This window comes from Callionymus lyra, chromosome 6, assembly GCF_982586985.1.
Source record: "Callionymus lyra chromosome 6, fCalLyr1.hap1.1, whole genome shotgun sequence".
Lineage (NCBI taxonomy): Eukaryota > Metazoa > Chordata > Actinopteri > Syngnathiformes > Callionymidae > Callionymus > Callionymus lyra.
Window position 1 is genome coordinate 26,390,417 of NC_141823.1, and position 22,888 is coordinate 26,413,304.

At 38.0% G+C, this 22,888-nt stretch overlaps 1 protein-coding gene across 2 annotated transcripts in view; it reads right to left on the reverse strand.

The window, feature by feature from the left end:
• Positions 1–22,888, reverse strand: part of adamts7 (ADAM metallopeptidase with thrombospondin type 1 motif 7) — a 63,642-nt gene that overhangs the window by 33,155 nt on the left and 7,599 nt on the right. For both annotated transcript variants that reach the window (XR_015711479.1, XM_087794507.1), the window contains exons 3-8: positions 17,385–17,568; positions 16,404–16,600; positions 8,320–8,403; positions 6,489–6,613; positions 3,827–3,976; positions 2,298–2,441 (exon numbers count right to left, since the gene is read on the reverse strand). Coding sequence is in view for 1 of the 2 variants with exons in the window: in XM_087794507.1 (XP_087650633.1) it covers positions 2,298–2,441; positions 3,827–3,976; positions 6,489–6,613; positions 8,320–8,403; positions 16,404–16,600; positions 17,385–17,568 (884 nt within the window). In the remaining variant the exon portion in view is untranslated. The remainder of the gene's footprint in view (positions 1–2,297; positions 2,442–3,826; positions 3,977–6,488; positions 6,614–8,319; positions 8,404–16,403; positions 16,601–17,384; positions 17,569–22,888) is intronic.

Consider the following 22,888-nt stretch of genomic DNA (forward strand, 5'->3'; position numbering starts at 1 on the left):
TGCCAATAAAATAAATATGTAATAATACACAATTATGAAAGCTAAATATATAAATTATTGTTATTGTTCTTACTAAACTTTCTTTTTTTACATATAACATAAATTTGAGCAAATTTTTTCCTAGGAAGGGACTGGTTTTAAAAGAAAGAAAGATTAGACAATAGAAAGCGAGTTAAACTACAACTAAATATTGTGTCGTAATTCTGCAAATAACCAATATTGAAACACACTGTACCAATTCTGTGTGTGTATATGTCTGCTTTAGAATCAGCTCCCAAAAGTATATTCACATCTGTTTGTGTTTATAGACAAAATGAGTTACTAATTTTAAAATGACAATCATGTAATTCTATTAGTTCAATAAAATGAAACACACAATACGAAGCTTGTAATGTATATATAGAGTGTATAATAAGAGTTTTTTTTTTTTTTTTTAAATATTCGAGGAAGGTAGACGATCAACTAAAGTCACACTTACTCGATTTCTAAAATTTTTTGTAAATTACCATAACTTATTCTTGAATGATTGAAGCTCAACCTCTGATATCCTGAGACCCATTCTACATAAAAACAACATTGAAATCAATTTGATGTTTGACTTTTCACCTTAAATGTTAAAATAAATATGGAACTGGTCAAAGATTGTTAAAATAGAAGTATTTGGAAAAAAGATTGAATCGGTATTTTTATGACATTATACATAAAAGAAGAAAAAATATTGTCATGTATTTATTGTTATTATTTTATTATAGCTTTATATTGTTTATAATTGTTAAAGTGCTTTGTAACCCTGGTCTAGAAAGGCACTTTACAAATAACCTTTACTGACTTACTTGGTATAACAGTCTCAACAATGAATGGTAAATGACAGAGATTCTCTGCAGACATAATAATATTATATGCATTAAAAAAAAATGTTTTAAACCTTAACACATTGCTTAATAAACCAAAACTGACTTAAAGTGTAGCTTCACTGCTCAAACCTTTCATGTTTGTAAATCATCCATTTCCCCCCCAACTGAAGAATGCAGCAACTGCAGGATTATGTACAATGTGTGCTTGTTTTTCTCAGGCAGGATTGAAATGTCAGAGTCATTACCAAGTCATCACGTGACTCATATGCATCGTATTAGGACTGCTTTCATGACTCAAACCCACAGACACGTCACAGAACTGATTGTCTGTTGCTGGTCGAAGAAAAAATCAGATGCTTTTCTGGTTCTGCTTCTCTTAGATTAGAATATATCTAAAGAAAAGAGAGCATGGAAATAAGATGGGGCCAAAACATTGGTTACAGCTCAAGTCACATGCTGAATGTAATGTAAATATTTATTGTAATGGTCTATATTTCAATTACAATCATGCTACCCGTTACAGTCTTTTCTTTCTTGGAGGCTTTCAGCATTACCTCTGTGTTTGTCCTCCCTACTTCAAAGTCAGTTTTACTGGAAGTCAATAATTTCAGTTTCTTATTTCAACCTCTACGCTTGTATTTCTATATATCACCACATCACATTGAACAAAAACTCAACTTAACCGCAGGCTTTGGGGGTCATTTAGCTGTTTTTTTTAAATGCAAATATTTGATCCAAATTTGAACCATTTCCTTTTTTTTTTTTTCGTGGAACCACTGTGAATTTGGGTCATTTTTGTTTAAGTTTATGTTGCTCTGAAGTTTCTACGATTCATGTTATGATCACTAGAGCTGTAGCGATAATCTTACGATACACTTGCATACTTTTTGGAATGATTTTATGGGACACAGAACTTTACTGACATCTTGCGAATTAATGAAACTGAAAGCCAACATATGTTTAAAACGTCATCTTAATAGATGCTAGAGTCGACTGCATCCTCTCGTCCTCAGTCATGGAGGATATATTCACTTCTGCCATCTAGCAGCCAGAAGTTTAATTGCAATATTTTGGTTGACAATTAAATTGATTTGTTTTACATTTTGTCAACAAAGGTCCGGTGGCCGAAAACAAATGTGTTTATGTTATGCTTTGTGTTGTCTATGGGTCGAGATGAATGACCAGCATCACTGCATATGTATTTCTCAAAGCCAGGGAGGATGTTTATCTTGATCCAGAAGAAGGGTTAAACATATAAACCATGAAATAGCTATGATAAAATAAAAACAAAATAATTTAAAGGCTCACCCCCCCAAGGTTAATTATAACATTTGGAAAGAAAAATATTGTATGACTAATATATATTGTAGTGAAAATCATATATAAGTGTATCAAAGTTTTTCATCATCACAGTGTCTTCATTTGTGTGTCCGTAGTACTCACTCGAGGAAGCGTGTGATGTACTGGCGGCTGCAGTGGGACCACCGGGGCAGCGAGGTGCCGTACACCAGCTGCGGAGACATCACGTACGGCCGCTTCCCAGTAGGTTCGCAGTCGTTACCGTGGCCGTCGTGCTGAATCCCGAAACTGTGACCGCCACCGGAGAAGAGAAAAAAGCAATGAAACAAATGCGACTTCATCCGTCTGTGTGGAGTCTGGCCCACCAAGAAAACCACACATCGAAGAAGAGTAATCAAAGTCGTTGTAAACACATGTGGATGTTTGAGCTCCTTCAGCCACTTCCTCCACAGCTGGCCTGGATCACTGTGAGCTTGTTTTTATCTCTGCTTATTCAGGTGTGACCACCAGCAACAACAGCAGGTAAATCAAACAATGAAGGGACCATCTTTCTGCACATACAAATAGAAAGTCAGTAATGTCACGGAACTTTTAGAAGCGAATTAAACTCAAACCAACCGCATCACCAAATAATTGTTGAATTGCTGTAATATCCGAAATTGTGCTGTGAATAAAAATACATGTAAAAAAAAAACCTGTAAAGAGAGTTGGAGGAGTCTGGAGGCGTTCAGGCTGTAATTGCTTTACTTATAAGAGAAAGAAATTTGAGCACTGAAAAAGCACTCAAAAGAAAACCATTTATTATGGACATTATTATTTGAACAATGTAGAAAACAAAATTACATTTAAAACAAAATGCTTTCATTATCAAATCTAATTCTATTTCTATCTATAGACATGTAATTGAACTGAAGAAAAACATGTTTTCGGTGTCGGCTGAAAAAGTCGTTTATCATCACAACACAACAATCCTCTCCCTGGGCACGTCTCTCTGACAGACTGACAGTGACATGAGTTGTCACTCTGTCTCCACCTTCACTTCTCTTTGTTCAGAAGATGGTTTGTTGCTACAGTTAGGATGAAATAAATGTTATTCATCTCTATAAGACCCTATGACTGAGCTGTTTCCTTGTGTACTTGGGTCAGAAATTTGCAATCGCCCTAATTTGTCCAATTCTAGCAAGTCCTGACCTCTAAGTGAGGAGCCTGGAGAACAACTCAATCAAATAAAGGGAAAGGTGGCATAAGGGGGTGGAAGACCCTTATGAAAATTTGAAAACGTCAATTTTCAATTAATCTTTATTGCATAATACATAGTAAATTATCCCAGCACCTTTTGTTAATTGTAAGTGGGCACTAAAAGGGACACAAATGTCAATGTCATGTTATGATGAAATTTCCTATTTTGAGTATTGAGTTATGAAATGGTTTCTCCTTGTTTTGGTTCTCGAGCGGATTTACTTTTACGGTTGCACAAAATAATAATAATAAAAAAAGAATGACTGCCACAAAAATGCAATAAATTTGTTTCACATAAGTTTAACCTGTGTATAAACATTTAGGTTGCCAGGCAGACTTTAAAAAAGTGTCAAAAGTCCCCAATGACGACCTCCATACACTCCCCAACAAAAGAAAAATCAAATAATCTTTGGGTTTGCGTTTAACAATCTTACTTGTGTCCCAGCTCATGGGCGACGGTGAAGGCTAAGGGGAGGCCGGTGTCCTCACTGATGCTGCAACTCCGATGGGATTGACACATCCCCGCCACATGAGAGAGACCCAACGTCTCACAGGGTGAGTTGATGGTGGCGCAGATGTCTTTCCTGTCAAGGTGCGAGAATGACAAGGAGCATACGCTTGATTAAAAAAAAGCGTTTTAGCGAAGAAAGAAAAATGGTTGGCAGTATAGAAGATAAGTAATGAAGAAGGACATGAAGACGTTGGTTGACAAATGATAAAAAAAAACCCTGATGGAAAGGCCAGAAACACAGACAAGTGTTGGATAAAAGCAAGACATAGGGAAGACTAACACAGAAATAATAGCCAGATGGTTGTTTCAAAGCTTTCAGAATAATGCAGCTACAATTTGTCCACCACTTTACCCAACTTCACTTCCTTCTGACTGCTCCATTTATAAAGAAACTCCTTCTATAGTGCAGTTTAAAACCCAAACCATGAGTAAGAACCATGGTCTTCGCTACGGAACCACCCGTAAAGTCATGTAAACCACCAGTTGGCGAGAGAGTTGTTGTAGGAAGTGAGAGAGCAGAAGATAAATCCAGAAACTCACACCAACAATAGTTTAAACCCTTTTTGTAAAGAGACACACATGCGCCATTTGGCATCCGCCACTTTTACAGGTATTGCAGTTTCACGTTCCTGACAAACAAGTGTTGACAGAAACAACACTTATGTGTTGTTGCTTTAATCTGTGAATGCCATTTTTACCCGTTGTTGACGAATTTCTGAGAAAGTTCAGCCAGCATTCAAGGTCAGACGTTGATCGATCAGTGACGGGTTGGAATTGAGGAACATCGACCTCCCTACGACTGCGGTTTATCAAGGCGTGTGGGTCACATCCCAGTCGACCTTTATTAGAAAAATGTAATAACTGCTCCCCTCAGGGCAAGGCTGTAATTAAACAGGTCCAAACAAATCTCTTCTCTTTCCTCCACTGTTCGTCTAATGGAGTCCCCATCGACACGCCCTTTTTCAGAGGTCCAGTCAATAGTGGCGAGCTAAAAGAGGTGACACAGACACCTAATTTCCCTTCGGGTCCAGATGTTGGTTGTACTGATGTAATTATCCAAACCCTCTGGTGCCGTCTGTCAAGATGCTGCTGGTACTGGCCAGCTGGATATTTTGGAATTCCAGACAAAGTCCCTGGACTGTTGACTGCATCTTCCACTTATCTGTTCATCTAGTGGTGGCCCAGTTGAGTGCCTTTGATGTTCCTGTGCACTCTCAAAATCACTTTCAGCGCCGCAGGTGTTCGAGTCGGCAGCGCTGGAGGCAAGTTTCCTGGTTCCTCGGAGGGGTTTAGGAGTCTTCTAATGATCCTTCCTGTGACTACACCACTAATTAGTCTGGGAGTGAATTGCGTCTTTTGTGAGTTAATGAATCTCTTTAAGCTTTCAAATGATCATTTTCTTCAACCAACGTCAGACAGATTCACGAAACAGGTGTTCTGAGAGGCATTTCTTTCTTGCTGTAGCCGGATATAGTGTCATGCGTCAAGGTCTCTTCGTTCAACTATAGATTTGATGCTACACCAAACAAACAACAGACTCTGTATATCCTAGGTATGAGTCATCAACTCTAAATGAGAAAATGTATTAATATCATCTTTGTAAATACTAGACGTGCAATTACATTTTCCTTGAATTGTATCACCTTTTTTTCCAACTAGGACCGAACTTTTCTGTGATTACATTCGGTGAAGTATCGACAGATACTTCCGGCATGATGACACGATGATGTATATGGAAGGTAATGAAAGTCTCTGATCATTGGGTGCAAGCAGGAACCAGACAGGGAAAAGATGAAAGTAACACTTCAAAGTTGGGAAGAAAGAATATGTGAAAAAATATGGCACACATCAGACCCTGCTGATTTTACCACCAACCAAAGCTTATTTCCACTTATTTGCTCCCTCCAGTAGGTATCAAGATCAGTGAGCTAGCTCGTCCATCTAATGCAGCATCTCTTAGAAGAAACGCTGCTGTTTTCACTCCTTTTCAGCATTCCTGAACTATTAAAACTGCCAACGTGATAACACTTGACTGCAAGATAAATAGTTTGCACAATATTTAGAGTAAATGAAGCAACTCAACCTCAGCAAAAACTTGTTGCATTTTCTCTACTTTTCATGTAACAACAAATTACTCTATGGTCTGCAATTCTGCAACTTTTCAGGTTTCATCTATTAAAGAAAACATTTTCTTGCAACCAGCTACGAGTGCAATTTACACACTTAATGCTTATTGTAATTTTATGTTGGTGGATTCAAGTAGGCTCTTAGTGTTTGTCACCTTCGTAACAACGTACGTAAGTAAAGTTTCTTTTTTTTTTCTTCTTCATAATTGGCTCACATAAAACTGGAGCTGATTAAAACTATTTCAAAAGGTCAAGAGGTGGTGGAGGTATTATTGAACGTACACATATTTACATCCACTGACGATTTAGATCCGTAATTTAATATATTTTCAATGGAAGTTTGAAGGATGTTGCAAGAATAGATTAAACACGAGTAGAGAAAGTAGGGTTTTGTACAAATGTTCAATATTGTGAACACTATTGTTGTAAAATGAACAACACAGTAGTTTTGGGATGTACCTGGTGAGCAGGACCGCCACGTCGTGGTGCAGCGGGTGATCATCTCCCTTCATGTTGAGTTGCTTCTGCCACTTACAGAAACTGTTCAAGCTGTTGTCGGCATGATGAGTGATTTTCAGCTCGTCCTGTTTGGCCCAACGGACCGAGGGTGGGAGACAAAAGGGACAAATGAAAATCTTTAGCCACATTTGTGACGTATGAATGAAAGCGGGCTGAATCACGTGAAATCATCAGGTTGGCATTTACATAAAGCTTTTCACGGACAGCCATTTGCCAGATGGCTTCTATCCAGCAGACAATGACATTCCATCAAGACGCTCTGCAACAGCAGCTCACCCTTTGGAAACAATATAGTCATGTTGGCGAGGGATTGGATGCACCTGAGTTCCAGCTGTACTTTGTCTAGAGAATCTTATGTTGTCCCCAAGTGTTTGTTCATCAATTCCTTCTGTGTTCAAGTCACACTTCCATGCATGGCAGCAGATTGTGATACATTTCTTTCAACCTAATACATTCGTTTTTCTGCCATTTTGCCATTTTGATTAGTATTCTGGTGAAGAAACAGGTTAAAACGGGATATTTTAGTTTTTAAGGATGCTGAATGTTTTCATTCTTGCTGCACTGTGTTGTGTTCTTTTAGCTTGTTTGTTTATTTATTTCCTGTGGTAGAAGTGGAGGTTCAAACAAGCTCAGTTAGCTGCACTTTTAAATAAACAGTATTTATTTACAGATTATTAATTAACATCAGCCAATGTCAAATAATAGTGGTGTAAGGATTAAAGAGCAACTAATGTGTTTATTTAAGTGTCTCTTGAATAGATCTTGGACCTCTATTGTATGTTTCTGTTACACTCTTTTAAATGAAATATTTACATTAGAAAACATGCTTAAGTCCCGCCCACTGAAAACACTTTTTCTAGAGATGAAATATTGTTTACCATAACCACACCCACTCTACTGTGATTGGTCAAGCACTGAGGTTTGTCACCAGGTGTCATTAACCCTAGAAGACTCCACATCCATGGGACTCGTCGTATAAACAAAGCAGGGCACGATTACAGCTGGCTGGAGTCGGAAAGAAGACCATAAAATGAACCCCGCTCTCGTAACCTCTTGTTCGCAGTAATAAGTAATAAGTAATAAGTTAAAAACATCATCATGATGAGTGACTTACTGCAAGACTATAGAGAGGAAGAATTAAACATTTGAAACATTTGTGTAAAACAGATAAATTGCCTTTTTAACTCTAAAAATCACTAATAAATTTCAGTTTTAATGGTAAGAATATGGAGTTTAGTTCCTCTTTGGATCAGTCTACAATTATTTTAGATGTAAGATCAACCCAGATTGTTCCGTCCAAGTACATGATTTTTTTCTTTCACCGCACGAATAGATAAACCAAATTAAATCGAATCTCATCAAAATCAAATTGTACTGTATTAAAATTATCGTGAGTGAACTAGCTTTTTCTTTGTAATTCATGTTTTTTTAGTTCCCTCTAATTGTTTTTCTTTTTAACACTTAACTTATGTTAATACTTACTGTTGCTTTGAACCTGTCTTGTTTGGTGTATTTGATTGTTTTAAAAAGTGCTTTAAAATGAATGATTTTCATGTTATTTTAGATAAACATTTACAGATTTCATAGTTGCTAACAAACATTAAAAATTACTATAGTTTCTAGCCTGTTGTTAATCAACATATGATTTCAGTTACATGAATTTGTTTTGTTTTTTATATGGGCTGATTTGATCATAGCGTGTTGTTAAATGGAGAGGGTGAGTTCAAAACACTGCCATACAGAGATGTGAAGGAAATCATGATACTTTTACCTCATCTTGCTCCAGTAAGATGAGTCGGACCACAGCGATGTTGATTTCATTTCCAATCGTAGGATCTTTGAACAGACCCGCCACCTGAAAGACATTGTTCCATTTCAAATAAGCCATTTGGGTGTTGAGGATTGTTGAAAAACACATCATGGAAATGCTAGAGTAGGTATCTCAGCCGTCTTTGATTCAACATCATCAAAATCTGTCAAATTTTCTACGTTAACACTTTACTTCCTCCTTCCCACCACTTTTTTGCATGTAGGACTAGAAAAACATGATCTTTTTATCCAAGTATTCTTGTCAAATAATCCATTCAAATATGAGCCTCTGTGATGTTTGGTGTGTCTCACGTTCACACGTTTTCCCCCTTATATAGAAGATAAAAACACTTTGATCAATGGTTCTGATGAAGAAAAGTCAAGTATTTTTAAATTAACTTTTTCATTTTTTAAAAGCAAATCAAATACCCCTTCTTTAAATCACCAGTACTAAGTGCAGAAACAATCTTTACTCACCACAATCTTATTATATAGTAACCAGGTGGAAGTAGTTTAAAAACAATACCAATGAAACACACGTTTAAGTCATGAACATGCTAGTTTAACCTCTTCCAAAGGCATTCCCTTTTGCACTCAATGCATGAATATAAATCTTTTTTTGTGTGGAAAAGAGCCTTGCGATAGGCCTGTGACTTGTGTTGGTTGCTATTGGTCTTCTCTGAAGAAAAAATAAAATGTTATTTTGCTCACGTAAGGATAGGTTACCATGTCTTCTTCACCTCTACTGTTGTATTTGTTGATTCAAGTGAAAAAATAATACCACGCCATGGTCGTAAAGAGCAGCTTTTGTATTTGTATCGTGAGTGGAAAAAAATAGTGAGTATAGATTTGTTAGTGTTGGATTCCTGCAAACAGAGGCACTTGTCCAGTCTGTCCAGATAGAGCTTTTGTCCATGACATCTCTACTCGAGTGAAGGACGCCACTTCTCCTTGATCAGGTTTCAAAAGCAGTTCTCTCTTTGCCCCAATACATGCCTCTATTATACAGCTGTATAGGAGTTATATATGAGTTTCTGCAGGTAGTCCATCAACACAGCACAAGAGTTGTTCATCCTACGCATCACTTTATGTTATCTTTCTTTTACATTCCAATATATGAGAAATTGACGTTTCATTTCAGGAAACATAGACAAGAGATGATGGAAAAAGCTTCTTCAAGCTGTCTTTATCTTTCTCCCTCGCCTCACCTGTCGTCCTTCTCATGTCCTCACTTCTCACATCCACTGGCTGTTTCCCCCTTTAAGCGAATACCCAACATATTTCCATCGTATTCACTTTCGAGAGTGTAAATACCTTAAGCTTCATCTTTCCCTCCTGTCATTTTAAAACACATGAAAACCAACGATCGATTTGTTTTTCTGTAGAATGTCACTGCACTGTGTCCACAATATACAGTGCCTTGCGAAAGTATTCGGCCCCCTTGAACCTTTCAACATTTCGCCACATTTCAGGCTTCAAACATAAAGATATAAAATTTTAATTTTTTGTCATGAATCAACAACAAGTGGGACACAATCGTGAAGTGGAACGAAATTTATTGGATAATTTAAACTTTTTTAACAAATAAACTGAAAAGTGGGGCGTGCAATATTATTCGGCCCCCTTGCGCTAATACTTTGTAGCGCCACCTTTTGCTGCAATTACAGCTGCAAGTCGCTTGGGGTATGTCTCTATCAGTTTTGCACATCGAGAGACTGGAATTCTTGCCTATTCTTCCTTGCAAAACAGCTCGAGCTCAGTGAGGTTGGATGGAGAGCGTTTGTGAACAGCAGTCTTCAGCTCTTTCCACAGATTCTCGATTGGATTCAGGTCTGGATTTTGACTTGGCCATTCTAACACCTGGATACGTCTATTTGTGAACCATTCCATTGTAGATTTGGCTTTATGTTTTGGATCATTGTCCTGTTGGAAGATAAATCTCCGTCCCAGTCTCAGGTCTTTTGCAGACTCCAACAGGTTTTCTTCCAGAATGGTCCTGTATTTGGCTCCATCCATCTTCCCATCAATTTAAGCCATCTTCCCTGTCCCTGCTGAAGAAAAGGAGGCCCAAACTATGATGCTGCCACCACCATGTTTGACAGTGGGGATGGTGTGTTCAGGGTGATGAGCTGTGTTGCTTTTACGCCAAACATATCGTTTTGCATTATGGCCAAAAAGTTCGATTTTGGTTTCATCTGACCAGAGGACCTTCTTCCACATGTTTGGTGTGTCTCCCAGGTGGCTTGTGGCAAACTTTAAACGAGACATTTTATGGATATCTTTGAGAAATGGCTTTCTTCTTGCCATTCTTCCATAAAGGCCAGATTTGTGCAGTGCACGACTGATTGTTGTCCTATGGACAGACTCTCCCACCTCAGCTGTAGTTATCTGCAGTTCATCCAGAGTGATCATGGGCCTCTTGGCTGCATCTCTGATCAGTCTTCTCCTTGTTTGAGATGAAAGTTTGGAGGGACGGCCGGGTCTTGGTAGATTTGCAGTGGTCTGATACTCCTTCCATTTCAATATAATTGCTTGCACAGTGCTCCTTGAGATGTTTAAAGCTTGGGAAATCTTTTTGTATCCAAATCCGGCTTTAAACTTCTCCACAACAGTATCTCGGACCTGCCTGGTGTGTTCCTTTGTCTTCATGGTTCTCTCTGCGCTTTAAACAGAACCCTGAGACTATCAAAGAGCAGGTGCATTTATACGGAGACTTGATTACACACAGGTGCATTCTATTTATCATCATCAGTCATTTAGGACAACATTGGATCATTCAAAGATCCTCACTGAACTTCTGGAGTGAGTTTGCTGCACTGAAAGTAAAGGGGCCGAATAATATTGCACGCCCCACTTTTCAGTTTTTTATTTGTTAAAAAAGTTTAAATTATCCAATAAATTTCGTTCCACTTCACGATTGTGTCCCACTTGTTGTTGATTCATGACAAAAAATTAAAATTTTATATCTTTATGTTTGAAGCCTGAAATGTGGCTAAATGTTGAAAGGTTAAAGGGGGCCGAATACTTTCGCAAGGCACTGTATATATACATATATATGTGTATTTTTTTTTTACTATTGACTGTAGTATTATAACTACCTTCCACATCCAAGGCATCTAAGATGCAGGCTCCATGTGACTGTCAGCAAACAAACAATGATCTTTTCACAAGAGTTAATTTGGATTTATTATGTCTTTCTGAGACTTGGCAGAGAGAGGAAGAGTTTATTCATCTGAACGAACTCTGTCCAGTAGGGAGCGCTGTCCTGGGGAAGCGACACAGGAATTCACTTCTTTTGAATTTCAGATGATCCTGGTTGGTTCTACAAGACCTTTCTATTGTGTGTCAATCTACCGTCCGCCTGGTCCTGCGGCGATGTTCTTGAAAGACTTTAGTGACTTCTTATCTTCCATTATTCAAATGGAATCTGTCCTTATTCTTGGAGACTTTAATCTTCATGTTGATGACGTCACATCTTGTTCTGCTAAAGAACTTTTAACTTTAACAGAAGCCTTTAATTTTGAGCAACATGTTTCTGAACCCACTCATCAAAAAGGCCACATTTTAGACTTAGTTTTTACTGTTGGCCTGGACATTTCTAATGTATCTGTACATGATGTCCATCTGAGTGATCATTCTCTTGTATTTTTTAACCTGGACTTCATCCCTGAACCTAAGCCTTTGAAAGTTAGGTCTCAGAGGCGTGTCATCTCAGCCGATACTGCAGACAGTTTTTCTGCTATGTTTGACCGTCTTTCCTTTGATGACTGCCCAGACGTGGACAGTTTGATTCACTGTTTCACTGATCATTGTGTTGAAATACTGGATCAAGTGGCACCTGTTAAATCGAACTTGAAAATTCAGAAAAAACGGTGCCCTTGGACAAATGAAGATCTCCTGAGTCTGAAGAGACTTTGTCGAAAGACTGAGCGTCTCTGGAAGTCCACTAAACTTGAGGTGCATAGACTTCACCTCAGGGATCTGATGACTTCTTACAATGAGATGGTAGAAACTGCTAGATCTGATTACATCAGAAAACTGGTAGCAGCAAATAGGAAAAACCCCAAAGTTTTGTTTGACATGATTAATTCTCTCGTGTCTCCTGCTCCTCAAATCACGCCTGTCTTCTGTGAAGCTGACAGCAATGCATTGTTGAGATTTTTCATTGACAAAATTAAATTGATCAAAGAGAAAATCTGTCCCCCTTTGTTTGGAACCCCTACTGTCTCTGAGCCCCTCTCCTCCTCTTGGTCCTCCTTCACTGCTGTATCTTTGGGTGATATTTCGGCACTAGTGAACAAGATGAAACCCTCCTCTTGCTCAGATGACGTCCTTCTGTGTAGGCTTTTTATCAAAGTATTTGATGTAATTGGCCCCTGGGTTACCAATATGGTGAACCTCTCCCTTTCCACAGGGGTTTTTCCAATGCATTTAAACATGCCATTGTGGAGCCTCTGCTCAAAAAACCAGGCTTTGACCCAACTGACCTCAGTAATTTCAGGCCTATTTCTAAGCTCCCTTTCTTGTCCAAGATCTTGGAGAAGGTGGTGTCTGAGCAGCTGTCTTTGTTCCTGGATCAGAGCGACATCCATGAGAAGTTTCAGTCTGGCTTCCATAAACATCATTCCGTAAACGGAGACAGCTTTATTGAAAGTGTCCAATGACATCATGATGTCGGCTGACTCGGGTAAATTCACTGTTCTGGTGCTCTTGGATCTGTCCTCAGCCTTTGACACAGTTGATCACCAGATCCTGCTGAGAAGACTAAGACTCCTGATGATAAGATTCCAGGGTTGAGCCAGTACTTGGGTGACTTAGGTCAGTCTGTCAAACTGAGCCTGAGAAACCTGGGTGTTGTATTTGATAAAGACATGTCTCTTGTTCGACATTGCAGAAACTGTTTCCTTCAACTGAGAAAAATCTCTAAACTTAGGAAAATGTTGTCGGAACATGATCTGGAGCTTGTAATCCATGCGTTTGTTTCTTCTCGTCTGTACTATTGCAACAGTTTGTTTTCATGTCTTAACAAGAAGGAGCTGTCTCGTCTGCAGTTGATTCAGAACTCTGCAGCGAGAATTCTGACCCGCTCAAGTAGAAGAACTCACATCTCTCCGGTCCTTAAAACTCTTCACTGGCTTCCAGTTTCTTTCAGGATCAACTTTAAAATTCTGGTTCTTACTTTCAGATCTATTCATGGTCAGGCTCCTCCTTACATCACTGATCTGATCCAGCCTTACACCCCAGCTCGGGCTCTGAGGTCTGTGGATCAAAATCTACTTATGGTTCCACGCACACGGCTCAGGACCAGAGGAGAGAAATCTTTTCAGGCTGTTGCTCCTAAGCTTTGGAACGATCTTCCTCTCTCTTTGCGCTTGATGGGGTCTACTGACTCCTTTAAGAAACATTTTAAGACGTTTCTATTTGTTCAGGCTTTTCCTTGAATTTCTCGAACTCCTGTTGTGTTCTCAGTATTATCTTGATCTTTGTACTTTGTACTTTGTACAATGTACTTTTTTGAGTATTGTTTTGATTGTTTAAGCGCTTTGTGACCCTGGTCTCGAAAAGCGCTATATAAATAAATATTACTTACTTACTTACTTACAAAATTGGAACCGTTGAGTATGCGGCAAGTTACACAAACGCTCTTGTCACCACGACTCCTGTCACAGTGGGAAATATTTTTTTTTAACAAGGGAAGGATTGTTGCCATAGTTGAGGTGGACGATGAGAAAGTTTGGACTTTATAATGAATATTCATGAGGGGAAATAGTCAATGGACAACTAGGATTTATGTTTGAAGAGGCAGTGTTTTTGTGCATGTACTCCTCGGTTTGTTTTAAAAAGTGAGTTTGAAAAGTTTATATCTGGGGGGACCACCCAAAAGGAGAAATCTCAACAAAATAAAAGCGTCAATCTCTCCATCCAGTTCAAAATGGAAAACGTCTTCATGGACAGACTGTGAAAGTGTCTTCAGAATTTAGGAATAAACATCCACAGTTTGTGGTGTTTTTATTTGAGTCATGATATTTTGCCAGAAAAAAGCCTATTAAAAATGTTTTCATAGAAAAGGTTACTGAGGGCCACGTGACATATTTTGAAAATGCTTGTAGATGGAGTAGATGATGTGAAATTAAACGAACACGGAGGAACAACAGAGCAGAAGCATCAAACATGATTTACATTGAAGTGTGGATCCAGGAAAGATCATGAAATTAAGGAAAAATTGGAAATTTGGGAGAAAGTTAATTGCAGTTCTGTGTGTTCAACTGTACTGTGTTATTATTGTGTATTTGTTATCTACTTGAACCATTTTCTTCTGGTTTTAAGGGTCCAGAATAGATAAATAGCTACGCTTTTTTAAAGAATTAAATAAAGTTATAATCTCTCTAACTGGTCACTAATGCCTCAACTCTTAGTGAGCAGTTCTTCCATGACTTTTATCGTTATTGTTCAAAGGAAAACAATGGGGAATTTTCCGCACTGAAGAGCAAATATATGACAGGATGTGGAAAATAATAGCAGCTTCCTCCAAGTTAATTCAAGGACATCATTGTCAGGGCATTTCCTCTTCCTTATCGTCTGTCCCTTGACAATATTATACTCACTAAATATACTGTAGTTTCACTCTTTCTCAAACATGTTTTAGAGAAATATATTTCCAGTGTAATTACACCACGGTGTATGTAGTAACCAGAGGTGTTAGGAACAAAGATTCATAATTGTTACATATTATGTAAGAATTAATGATTATTTTTCAAATAATCTCTCATCTATGACAAGTAATTCTGAATAAGCATGCAGAAGTCCAACCTACTTGAATAAAACATTGGCAAAACTTTCTGCACTTTTCACACCTATTTACTCTATAATTTATTCACACGTTCCCAATATAAGACAACAAGAAAGTAAATTCTGAATTATAAATAAGGTTGTTTAACTCAAAATTTGGCTGCTCTGTAAGACAAACACGGCACCAACTTCATTAAACTTTCATTTGACTTATCTGTGCTACGCCGTTATCATACCTTAATGATGAAACTAATTGTTTGTTGTTCTCGTTCTACCGACAAGAGGGAACTTTTTCCCCTCAATTTGATTTCCACAAATTAAGCTTGATATGGTTTGACGTAAGCTATTTTTGCAAATATTTTAATCTTTAATGAATAACATGAAAACATGATTCTTCCCTTTTGTTTGTTTTTACTTGTTTATAATTATTATTTTGTGTCTGTGCCTGTGTCAAATGATCATGTTAATATATTAATGTACTTTATTGCCTCTTGAATGTCAAAATCAAAACACATTTGACAGCAACAGAACTGTGTATTGCAGTTTGTAAATGCTGAATGTAGATTTGTAAAATCCAAAGCATTAAAGAAATAAGAAAAAAAAGAGATGCCATTTCAGTTTTTTTTTAATGTCATCTAATGGTTCAAATCTATTTTAATGAAACTAAAAATTAAAAATTGCTATGGCCACTAGAGTGGCTTGCTTAGAATATATTACTGTTTTTATTTGAGATTAATTATCATTAATTATTAAAAGAACCAAAAACATGATCAGAGACTTTGAGATTATTGATCAGATCAAAACTTAAACCATCAACAACATGTCATCTTCATGTTAATTAATAAATTAATAAAGGTATTTTCATCACTTTTAAACCCATCCTTGTCTATAATCATGGATTGCTTCATTTATTCTGTATTTTATTTGTCAGTAAAAAATTAAATATGAATTATGGGATTCACTTTTTTAATCCATTAAAGCATATATAAACAGTGGGTCTATTTTGCTTTCATCCAAAACATGTCATTCATATTGTGCACGAATTGCCTCCAATTACAGAGATAAAGAAATCAACATGTCAGAATTTTACAAAACAGCCTAATGGATTGAGAAGGCAATCATTTTCTGCTCCTCTAAACGGCACGTTGTGCTGAACCGTGAACAATATAATCTTCTATAGGTCAGAGAATTGTTTTTATTTTATTGTTAATGTTTTCTTTCCGTACACTGGGTCAGCAAGTCATTGTTTGAACTTACGATGTTCATGACAGCGAGGACGTAGCTCTCCACGGCTTTGCTTCCGTGGTAATCCACCATTTTAGCATCGGCCACGACGAGTGTTTCCACCCACTTCTCTTCGCTGACTGATCGTTGATGGACTCTCCTTCTCCTGAGCTGTCGACGCTCCCAGCGTTCCCGCTGCCTTTCTGTGTCTTCTAAACTTTGATGAGAGTCTGAGAGAAAAAGATGGTTTAAGAAACATTTTCTGAACGCAACAATTTGAACAGAATTGATCTTAGAAAAATGAAAGGACAATTTAAAAAATCCAAAGCCACACAACACCAAAATTGAAAAGCGCAACCACAAAAATAAACTTGATAACAAAGTCAAAAGTTAGAAGAATATTATTAATTTGTATGCGGATCAACGACATGCAAATGGGTTTGTACTTTTTAGATAAAGAAAAAAAGTGTTAACTCAATTTACATGCTAGCTGCAATGAATATTCAATTTAAGGGGTTGTGGATGAAAAAATCTTAATTTTTATTTAGTACAGTCTGAAAGGTCCACCTTCAAAAGGAGCAACCTCAAAGTTAAATGAAATTAAATGTTTTTTAAATTGTTTGTGTTTCTTTCATCTGGTTAACTTGACGCCTATTAAGCGATTGTCGGTGTGGAGGGTCTGTCCGTCTCTAGTGTGTCTCTTCCCTTTTATTTTGGTTTTAATTTGCCTGGTCACTTCCTGTTTTCTTAAGAGATCGGATGATAAAGTAAGAGATCTGGGAATCCTAAGACAGTATTACTTTATCGTGTTCAATATAATATATAATATATTTACATTTACATGTTTTGTTTCCAGGTCATGGTGAGTTCTTGAAATAAAAATTGAGGATTATTTATGTTGATAAAAAAAGTACTGTACAAAAGCTAAACAACGTCAATCTAAGATTGTTAAACTAGATAATGCACACTTTTGCAACTATCAACTAACTAGCAAATATTAAAGAGTGGAATTACTTGAAACACCACAGGAACCGTTCAGAACTTTTTCTCCAGCGATGGGGTGCACGGCTGGACTCCAGGACGGAGGAGGAGCGTGGCGTTTGTAGATGGCGTGTGGCTGCGGTTCGGCGCTCTCACGATCGGACTTCTCCAGAGGCTGGATGAAAAACTCCTCATCGGCCAACCTGAACAGTCCAGTCTGGAAGAGAAGAAGACTCTCAACCGATGTCTTTCCAGGAAGATGATCTTAAGACTCGTCAACTAGCAGTATGAAAGCTCGACGAACTACCAAACACCTTGATGGATATGGTAAAGAATGACATACACGGTGCAATCGGTGGATTAAAGTTTGTAACTTCAAAAGTTAACCTGAAAAAATACCATTTGAATAAAATCAATTTGAGCCTCATACTGAGAAAACTCATCATAGCAGATTGTTGATCTAACCATTTTAAAGTCACTGCAAATGATTCAATGAATAAAACATCTTGTAAAAAGCAAAAATCCAGTGGTTGGCTTTATCTAAATTGCTACCATTTATTATATTCTGATGCCGCAGCGGTTGCACAGGTATGATAAATATTTTTCTTTTATTATTCGTCTCACATGTGAGCTGAATCATGACCGTGTCATGAGGACCTTAAGATTTTGGATTTGACCGGTGTATCTTCCTGATAATACCATGATGAGGCTTGATAAAGACATTTGATTCCAGCTAGAAAAACAAATTAGAATTCAGCTGCTCACAGCTCCTTCCTGCCCACCGTCTCTCAGTCTCTAATAAGTCTGCTTTGTTTGAGCATGAACACAATTATTCTTGCCAAACTGCTGAGAGATGCCACGCTGCCTGAAATTAACATTTGCAGTTTCTTTTACATTTTCAAAGCCCTGTCTACGCTGGGAATTAATGAAAAAACGAGAGGACTTTGCAATTCAAGCCTGATTGGTCTGTAAGTGCGTTTGTCCGTCAATGTTGTTCTGTGATTTAAAAATGCAATTATTCAAGATTGCACAGTTTGAAGGACACAAGAGGACACACTCGTTGGGCTGTCATTTCCATGTCAGTCTGATCATGTCAGCTTCTTATTACCAAAGTTATTTCAATCAAACTGGTTACAAGAATGGAGCTATTTTTCGTATCTCTCATCACTTTATCCTGGGCTAACTTTACTGTTTAGATTAATTACGTTTATTATTTAGAATGTTGGGATAAAATTGAAGTTGCTAAAACGTCAGGCAAGGCATGAGAATTTTAAGATCCATAGACCAGGAAGTGGGCAGCTATTTAGTAAAAGCCCAGACTGTATGTCATTTATATATATATATATACATATATATATATATATGTGATGTCAACCGTCCGCCAATTTACGGAAGCAGCCATCTTGGAAAAGCAGTTTTTCCAGACTCCAGTACTGCGGTCCGAATTATTAGTTGGGTGATGAAACCAAGCCCATTTGGTTTAGGCTGCAACGGCTTATATGCTCCCACTACATCCTTTACCTACAGTCACATACGTTCCCACTACAATCAAACATTTTCAGCGGTAGTCAACAGTTGTAAACTTCGACCCGTAAACAATACACATCATTCAGTTCACGTCCATTTTCATACGATCAAACATTTTAACCAAAAAACTAGTTTCACTAAAAATCAAACGATTCACAGCTGCGACCCAAGAAGTTTTTTCAAGATATTTATTTGGATTGAAAATCACTGGAAGAGGCAAACTGTACACCTGACTCATTGCAGGGGGCGCTTATGAGCCCTAAACACTGATCCCCTTCTTTGTTCTTTTGTACTGCTTTTTACAATTCACATAAGCTAAGAAATTAAAAAAATATATGGTTTCCAATCAAAACAGTAATAATTCATAATTAAAGACCAACGCTGGCACTGAAATGATTACTTTGGACCATGGAAAAGAATGTTAGCCGATCTTTTCAAATGAGTGGTACAGCTGATACAACTGGGGTGGACGTTCTATAAGAAATCACCATTTTTGATTCCCCTGTACTCTTTTTTAATTTAATTTTTAAGCATATTCAAAGCAAGACAGCATTAAAAACCTCCCTACACAATGCAAAGGTGAAATAAAATAGGTGGATAATAAAAGACCTCAGCAACGCAACCGCACTTGTTGGAGTAGAATATTTCCAAACAAAGCTCAGATGTGAGTAGTTTTATGCCAAGTAGCCACAACTGAGGCGTCTTGTCAGGTAAAGTATGTGTTTTGGGGTTTGAGTGCAGACAGGTGAGCACCTGCTCTAGCAATTCAATTGAGTTTAATGTGCTGGAGGCTATAATTTAAGGAAACCTGCACCACTGTTCACCCCACTGCCATACCCACAAATTGAACCTTGTGCTAAAGCATTCAGTAAACTCCACACATGTATGCGGACACGTTTTCTTCAACAGTCGAGGATGCATTGTCTTGGATGAGGTCGTCAATAGACAATTACACGGAGCAGAGCTGACAGGCTGGAGCTATAATTGCAGGTTGGTTCAGACAATAAGCATGTTACAACACCATGTTCCAACAGCATGTTCCTACGTGATGTATTCCACATAATGATAAAAACCCTGGCAACTGGTGGGATAATGACACTCCGATGAGAGCAACAGGGTACCATCAGGGGCCGTCAAAAGCATCAACATGCTTCTTACTGATGACAAATTCGTTGTATGCGGGTCAACGACACACAGACGGTTTTCATGAACCATTTAAGCAGAAACGCAGTTCACACTGAATTGACAGCAACAGCATGTTAAAAGTTAGAGGGAGAGAGAGAGAGAAGGCAAGCGTTTCTTGACATTCGTGATAACATCAGTGAGCAAATGAAAGCCTGCTTTGATAACTTCGGTGAGCTGGATTTCCTTGGTTTAGTGGATTGGGGGGAATTCAATGGAACCCTCACAACACTTTAACGACACAGAGCTGCAGAGCCTGTCAAAATATGCAAGGTCTTTGACTTGAGAACTTGTGAGACTAAAAGGGAAATCTCGTCGGACTGGGAAGCTCAGGAAATGCGAGGAATGAATTTGACTGTCCTTGACAGCTTCGAAGCATTTTTTGGCCCAGAGCGACCTCATCAAGACAGTTCCTGAAGCATCGAAGTTACTACAGTCGGTGCTCACAGTAGCAGTGACAACAGCATCTGTAGAGAGATCATGCTCTGCATAAGAAAAACAAATTAACATGCAGCCGGAACAGGACTGATCAAGGGGGCATCCATGCAAATGAAATCCATTAAATCAGAGAGAGATTTTCTCTTAATTAACATACCTTCACCAGTATCAAAGAGACAGAAAAATTACAATCACCGGGTATTACAGTATTGTGGTCATCCTGTTGTGAGGTATTGATTTGTCCAAAAAGTGAAAGTTTAGTTGTTGATATTGAATCAGTGTGACTTCTTCGTTGTTTCTTTCTTTTTATCTCTCTTTGTTATTGTTCTTATTTTTATTTTCTTGAATAATTGCTGTCTTGCTGTGTCTAATTGGAAAAACAATTTCTACCTAACCTTACCTAACCTCACTTTTGAAACTAAAGGACAACAAGAAAGACGTTTACAAAAAAGCTTAATTGACCAGAAGGATCATAGACTTTTTTTTCAAGTAAAGGTAAGGGGTGAAGACAATTAACATATTATTTCTTGTCTGAAATAATCTCCAAGTGAAGTATGTTTGTGTGTGTTCCTACACAAGATATAAAGCAAATACCATAGTTTGTCAATAATATAAGTAAGTAAGTAAGTCATTTATACCTACATAGCGCTTTTCCAGACAAGGGTCACAAAGAGCTTAAACAATCAAAACAATACTCAATAAAATATATACTCAAAAGGTCAAGATAACACTGAGAACTACAACGGAGTTCCAGAAAATTAAGAAAAAGCCTGCACGAATAAGAATGTCTTAAGATGTTTCTTAAAGGAGTCAGTAGACTCCATCAAACACAGAGGGAGAGGAAGATCGTTCCAAAGCTTAGGAGCAACAGCCTGGAAGGATTTCTCTTCTCTGGTCCTGAACTGTGTTCAGGAACCATCAGTAGATTCTGATCCACAGACCTCAGAGCCCGAGCTGGGGTGTAAGGCTGGATCAGATCGGTGATGTAAGGAGGAGCCTGACCATGAATAGATCTGAAAGTAAGAACCAGAATTGTAAAGTTGATCCTGAAAGAAAGAGTTTTAAGTTTTAAGGATCGGAGGAATGTGAGTTCTTCTACTAGAGCGGGTCAGAATTCTCGCTGCAGAGTTCTGAATCAACTGCAGGCGAGACAGCTCCTTCTTGTTAAGAAAACAAACTCTTACAATAGTCCAGACATGAAGACAAAAACGCATGGATTACAAGCTCCAGATCATGACAACAAGTTTAGAGATTTTTCTCAGTTGAAGGAAACAGTTTCCAATACATTGAATATTATATACTATGGGCTAATTTGTATTTGTAAATCTGACACTAAGCTCCCCAGCTTTCATGGTCATTCTCACCACGCGTCACTGGTTGGAACCAAAGTCTGGAATCAATAATAGAAGCCATCCAGTCGTCTGAGCAGTCGGTCACAACAAAAATTGAGCTAGAAGCTGAATTCCAACACCTGTGCAGTGAATTGATACAATAAATCTCAGTGTTTCGCTCCGAGCTGAAGATTGGGTTCGAAAATGATAACCAGCAGCTAGCACATCAGGCTACATCCAAACATTAGCTGGAGAAACGAACTAACCATTACTCTGACTGAGTTGCAGGCTATTGCAAAAGTGGACAATCCAGAATCCTTGTGTGCGTTTGCACGTGCAGTGTTGCAAATAACTTGAGTGTTGAGTTTATGTCTGACGGCGTGCTCAGCAGAGTAAATAGTTCTCTTCAATTTTACGCTTAATGCGTCCGGGTTGGGAGCCTGAGAAGAAATGCATTTGAGGTTTCAGCCTTTTCTTAATATGCCCGTTTCTTTCACTTGTTATTTATACTGAATGATGCATCGTTTTATTGATGTAACCCCGGTGAGTACGAGCACTCAGACCAGTACATTTGATTTTTAACCCTGGTTTGAGGACACTGAAAAACACAAAGATTTACTTGAGTTAAATGTACATGATGGTGATCAGTTTGCCCCTGAGTGCACTCCTAATCATTCTGTTATTATATTTTATTTTGTTAAAAAACTAAGTAACATTTTGTTCAGTTTCAGGCAGAATGTCTTCATTCTATTTGCTGGACTAGAATAGTTTTTTTTACAGTCCATCTGCTGCAAATATGTCTGAACACTGAGTCTCTTGTGATAGCTTGTATTTATCAATCATTGTATGTGTTGTTTTCTAAGCACTGAGTACTTTGTGATGGAATCTGTAGATATCGATGCAGGAGGAGAAGCACTAGTTATGCTAAAGCTTTGAAATGATGAATGTTTTCAGGCATTCGGGTCACCTTGACCCTGAGATAACACAAGGTTTACCACCAACACATTTGTTTCAGAACATTCATGTCACCTTGACCCTGAGATAACACAAGGTTTACCA